The sequence below is a fragment of the Poecilia formosa genome, unplaced genomic scaffold (genome assembly GCF_000485575.1).
Source record: "Poecilia formosa unplaced genomic scaffold, Poecilia_formosa-5.1.2 Scaffold265, whole genome shotgun sequence".
Taxonomy (NCBI): Eukaryota; Metazoa; Chordata; class Actinopteri; order Cyprinodontiformes; family Poeciliidae; genus Poecilia; species Poecilia formosa.
The window spans coordinates 307,547-312,918 of NW_006800204.1; the positions used below are offsets into that span (position 1 = coordinate 307,547).

The 5,372-nt window shown below is 38.5% G+C and overlaps 1 protein-coding gene across 1 annotated transcript in view; it reads left to right on the forward strand.

The window, feature by feature from the left end:
* Positions 1–5,172, forward strand: part of LOC103150888 (fibroblast growth factor 12) — a 16,569-nt gene extending 11,397 nt beyond the window's left edge. The window contains exons 3-5 of the mRNA XM_007570662.2: positions 989–1,004; positions 1,617–1,882; positions 4,109–5,172. Coding sequence (XP_007570724.1) covers positions 989–1,004; positions 1,617–1,882; positions 4,109–4,260 — 434 coding nt within the window. The 3' untranslated portion in view covers positions 4,261–5,172. The remainder of the gene's footprint in view (positions 1–988; positions 1,005–1,616; positions 1,883–4,108) is intronic.
* Positions 5,173–5,372: the final 200 nt, after the last annotated feature.

Sequence of the window (5,372 nt, forward strand, 5' to 3'; positions counted from 1 at the left end):
TATATATATAAATAACTAGTTAATTAGCTAGCTGGCACACTACTTTGTGTTGGTCTGTCACATAAAGTCCTAACAATATACATTGAAGTCTGTTGTTGGAATGAGAAAATGTGGAAGGGAAATGTTCTGCTCTGATTGGCTCAACTGCTCACCACCTGTTATATCCTGAGGCCTCACACACAAACACAAACACACACAGAGAAATGTGTGTTTCTTCCCATATTAGATTAGGACTTTGTATTAATTTCCAATCATTTTAATAACTACATTTATGCCTAACCCAAACAAATCTTGTAAATCACTCTGTATTCGATTTGGTCCTTTTAAGGCCCAGTGGCCTTCATGGCAACATAAACAAGTACACACACATATACACACACACACACACACACACCTGTTTTTTGTGTGGAGGTTAAACTTGTTCAGCCGACTCACTTTGGCTTCAGGTCACCATCAGATATTTGCAGAATGAGGTCAGCGTTGCTGTTCTGGCCATGGGAGACGGACACAGATAAACTCTGCGCTAGACAATCAAATATTTAAAGTTAAGGTTTTACTTCAGGGACTAATCACAGCATTTTAAAATAGTTTGTGTTGTTGCAGTTCAGCTTTAGATATATGTTGATCAAACCCTGACATATCAAGTGCTACAGTACCGGAACATGTCATTAGGCCTCATGTTAACCAGTAGCTCTGTTACTAAAAATCTTCAAAACAAATTATCTGCTTCAAAGCTTTGTTAAATTCACAGTAATAAATACTGTTAAACTATTCAGTGCACTGTAATGAATAGGTTTTTGTCTTGCACCATGACAATGCTCTTGCTAACATTTCCGCTATTGACACATTCAAGCTACTTGCTGTTGTAAGCTATGAAGGGAAACATAGGATTAGGGATAGGGTCGAGTACCAACTTTACAGCGCCCAGAAAATAACAGAAACAGTCAAAAGTATGAAAACAATTGTGATAATCTATCATGTTACGGAGGTTTATTTTGGCTAACGTTACACGTAGTGACTGTTCACAGTGACGTTACCTAACGGTGGGTAAGTTGTGTGAAATAAAGAGAAAATAACTATTTGTAAACTTAAAGAACAAACATTTGAAACTGAAAATCAATTTTGAAACAAAAAATTCAAAACTACATTTGAAATTCGCTGGGTATTTTTGGTTTCAGATTTTCTTTTTGTTTTTCAGTTTCAGAATTCTGGCCCTCTTTAGCTTGGCTGTAGAATCATAACTTACAATATGGAGCTAAACTGGGACCATAAAGTTAACTCAAAAATTTGTTTTCTAAACTAAAAAATTGAAGAAACTTTTGAAACCGAAAAAAATCTGAAATCGAAAGAAACAATCTTTAATCTGAAAAATACTTTCAGTTTCAAACATTATTTTTCGGGGGGGAAAAACTTTATGGATCCTGTTTAGTTCAATGTACTTAGAGTGAATATTTTAAGTTTATAATAATTAGTTGGATTTTGTGTAATTTAACCACTCTCTTACACATGAGTGTTAAAACTGAAATGGAGGTTTGACTTGCTAATTAAATGGATCAATTACATAAATGTTATTTTTTGTAACTTGATACATTTGTATTTGTCAGACCCAAAACCAGAAATGTTTGGATGACTTTTTGTTTAGTAGTTAAAGTAAAAACAAAATTTTTTGTGTGTTTCTGTCAGGATATTTTCACACCAGAGTGTAAATTTAAGGAGTCTGTGTTTGAGAACTACTACGTCATCTACTCGTCCACCCTGTACCGGCAGCACGAGTCGGGCCGGGCCTGGTTCTTGGGTCTGAACAAGGACGGCATCATTATGAAGGGGAACCGAGTGAAGAAGACTAAACCCTGCTCACATTTTGTCCCCAGACCCATTGAAGGTGAGCAGACGTTGTTTTCCTTCCTGAAGAAGTTTAGTCACCTTCCTTTCAGTCTCTTAGGATTCCCAGGTTTCCGGTAAGCTTTAGCAACAGCTTCATTTGGTGTTACGTTTTGCCCTGTCAGAGCCAAATTAGATGCTATTTTGATAAAAATCTAGTCCAAAAAGATGGAGAACCAACACTCCAGGAGTAACTCCAGGCTACTGAAAGATTAAAGTGTAACTAACCCCCCTGTAAAAGCTAAATTCACCTCCTGGCATTTTTTGTTTTAATTCCAGCAAAGTGGGCGGAGCCAAGATATACTGATGGGCACTGATCAGTGCCCAGATCAGTGTGGAGGGGATGTGGTCAGGACAAAGGAAGCACTGTTGCCAACTTGGCGACTTTGTTGCTATATTAAGCAACTTTTCAAATCCATCTAGCAACTTTTTCATCAAAAAAGTGGCAAATTTAGCGACTTTTTGATCGACACTCACCACCAGGGGATGCTTGTCTAAGTGAGATGGTTTTACAGCTGAATGCAGCACTGTGTGACGTAAAGCTGTACTGGTGTAACCAGTACACAAATTCAACTGCAGTAGCCACTGGTCAACCAAAAGAGGAAGCACTAAGGTTATTAGCAAAATAATGCAGTAGTAGACAAATTTATATGAAATGTCCATACAGAAACAAAGATAGAACCCCACATAAACCATTTAAACAGTTTAACAGCAAAAAAATCCCAAACAAATAATAAAAAAAATATTTGGGGTTAAGTGAAACCCTTCACTCACACATTTATTGGATAGTATCTGTTTTCTAAGTAGGAGAAAAACAATTTTCAGTTTAAAATTCAGAGTTCTTCATTTTTCAGAGGGCAGAGACATTAACCTTTCCCATAAAGACACTGAAGAAAAATGTCAACATATCTTCATTGTTACTGTGAGCAAATCCTATTTGTGAATGTGTCATGAAGCTTTTCAGTTAGATGTGCTACAGGAGCTTCTCTGAGGTCAAGGTGAATCTCTAATGATGCAGCTGGAGCTTCAATAGGAAACATGAGGCTCCGTCTCTGCTTTCAGCTGTTTGCTGCTATCACCTTCTTCATCCCTGTCCTCAACCTGCAGCTCTGCTGCCATCATCGTTTCCCTCACCTACAAACCTCAGTTCAGGCTGAAGAGACTTCTGCTATTGGTTTTATTGTTTTCCTTCAGATTAAGCAGCTCTATTTCATTCCAGCAGGTAGGGAGCAAGTGAACTGAGTTCTGGGATTTAACTGGATCAGCATCAGGAACAGTTGGTTCCACACTGGTTCAATCATTTCATTGGCTGGTTTCTGCACCTGACAGAAGTTTGGTTTTTATAGCTTTATGACCAATTTACTTTTCAGATGGGAAAGATGCAATTCCTTTATGAAGTCTGAAGGAATGTTAATTTTACCATTTTCCCAAGCTCATTGGTATGAAAAAAAGAAAACTTGTTTCTAGACATTATTTATACAATATAGTTAAATTCAGTTTATTTGTGTAGCGCAAATTCACAAAAGATGTCGTCTCAAGGCACACAAAAAAAATTCTCTTTTTACATTGATTTTTATTTTAGTTGCATTTTTTTAATATCATTGCCACAGTCTAGACCAGTGGTGTCCAAACATTTTGCCCTGGAGAACAGACAAATGTAAATTACTATTGTTCCACAAAATTCATTTCATTTAGGTCTCCTGAAAATGAAGCACTTAAAAAAAAAAACTCCAATAAGTTAATGATATTTTGGTGTCTGGAAAATGAGCCATTTCAAAAATCAACTAAATTTAATGTTACCTAGCAACCCCATTGAAGCCCCTCCTGTTACCTAGCAACCCAAACTGAGCGGCAGCACATTTAGTCACTCTGTATGCGCTGCTGGAAAAGACAAGAGTTTTGTTGTTGCAGCCATTTTTATGTGCAAGTATAAATGTTGAGTTGGGGGGCATGGCTGGCAGAAGCTCATTTGGATTTAAAGTGACAGAACCCTAAAACAGCTCATTCTGAAAGGAGCACACTAAAATCTCATCTAAGACTGATTTTATGCAAAAAATGTTATAAAAGTTATTTGTATACACCTGTATAGATCTCTCCTAACCTGTTAAGGTAAATGTTTTGCACTAAAAGTGTTAAGAAAATCTAGAGATCTGAGTAAAATTTGAATAGAAAAACACCAGGAAGTGACTGCTGGGATTGACGTGTTGTTTTCTTGTCTCCTCTGCAGTTTGCATGTACAAGGAGCCGTCTCTGCATGAGCTGGAGGAGAAGCTGCTGAAGTCGTCGCGGAGCCCGACACTGAACAGCGGCCGCGCCAGGAGCCTGGACCGACCACAGCGGCGGTCCGCCAACTCCTCCACAGAGCGGGAGGCGTCATAGCCTGCAGCGCCCCCACAGGAGGAGAAGGAAGAGGATGAGAACTCCCATTTTAACAATCCCTGTGTTCAGCAACTACAACCACACCGACCAACCGCCAAGACAACGATGATGAAGAAAACAATGTAAAAAGAAGATTTTAAAAATCCAGGGAAATTCTTCTTGCTTGTGATGAAATATTTTAACGAGCAAGGGCATGGGGGAGGGGCTTGCTTGGAAATGAAAAAAAATAAATAAATCAGGACGTTGATGATTAAGATTTACATTTTATGCAAAGAGTCCTGCTGAAATAGTGCCAGGAGGCTAGCACACCTACTCCTCATCAACACATTGTAATCATCATCATTTCTGTCACAATGACGACGAAATATCTGTGGAGTCGGGCAAGCGCTCCGAACTCTGAAGCTTTAAGCCATGTAGAAACTTCACTTCTCTTTGTTTTCTAATGAATGCTAAAACCTTCGCACTCCCCACACGCTGTGCTTCTTCTTTTTTTCTCCGTGTTTTCTGTCGAATCAGACAGAGGATGTTCTGTTTCAGGTGCCACAATTTGTTTAGTTTCTTTGTTTGAAAGGTCAGGGACTTGTTCTGGGTTTAGTCACAGACACTGCCGATTCAAAGGTCCGGTGAGGTAACGGTACACAGGAACTTCTTGGGTTGTCCGGACTGGACAACTTTCTCTAAGCAGAGTCAGGAGAGGGCCATATTTCGCTGTCAAGATCTGCATATTTGCTTGTTCACTACAAACTACACAAAGTCCACTTTTCTGCATGTTTCAGATTGTTCAGCACTGTTAGAGTGATTTCTCTGCTCCCACACCTGCACCGCTTTGAACCTCTTTCTAGGAAAACCATCTTCAAACACTTCAAAGTGTGGAGCTTTAACCTTTGAAACAACAACTTTAGTTTGCTTCTCGAAAACAAAAATGAAAGACAACAAAGCCAGGTGCTCTTGATGAAATTCATTTGAAGAAAAAAAAACATGCTAACAGATGTTAGCAGGAACTAAAATTAACAACTTTCCCCTATTTTACCTTGTCTTCATAAATAATCTGATTAAATATTCTGTCAAACATTACTAAAATCACCATACAAGAAAACTGGTAAAATGGAAAT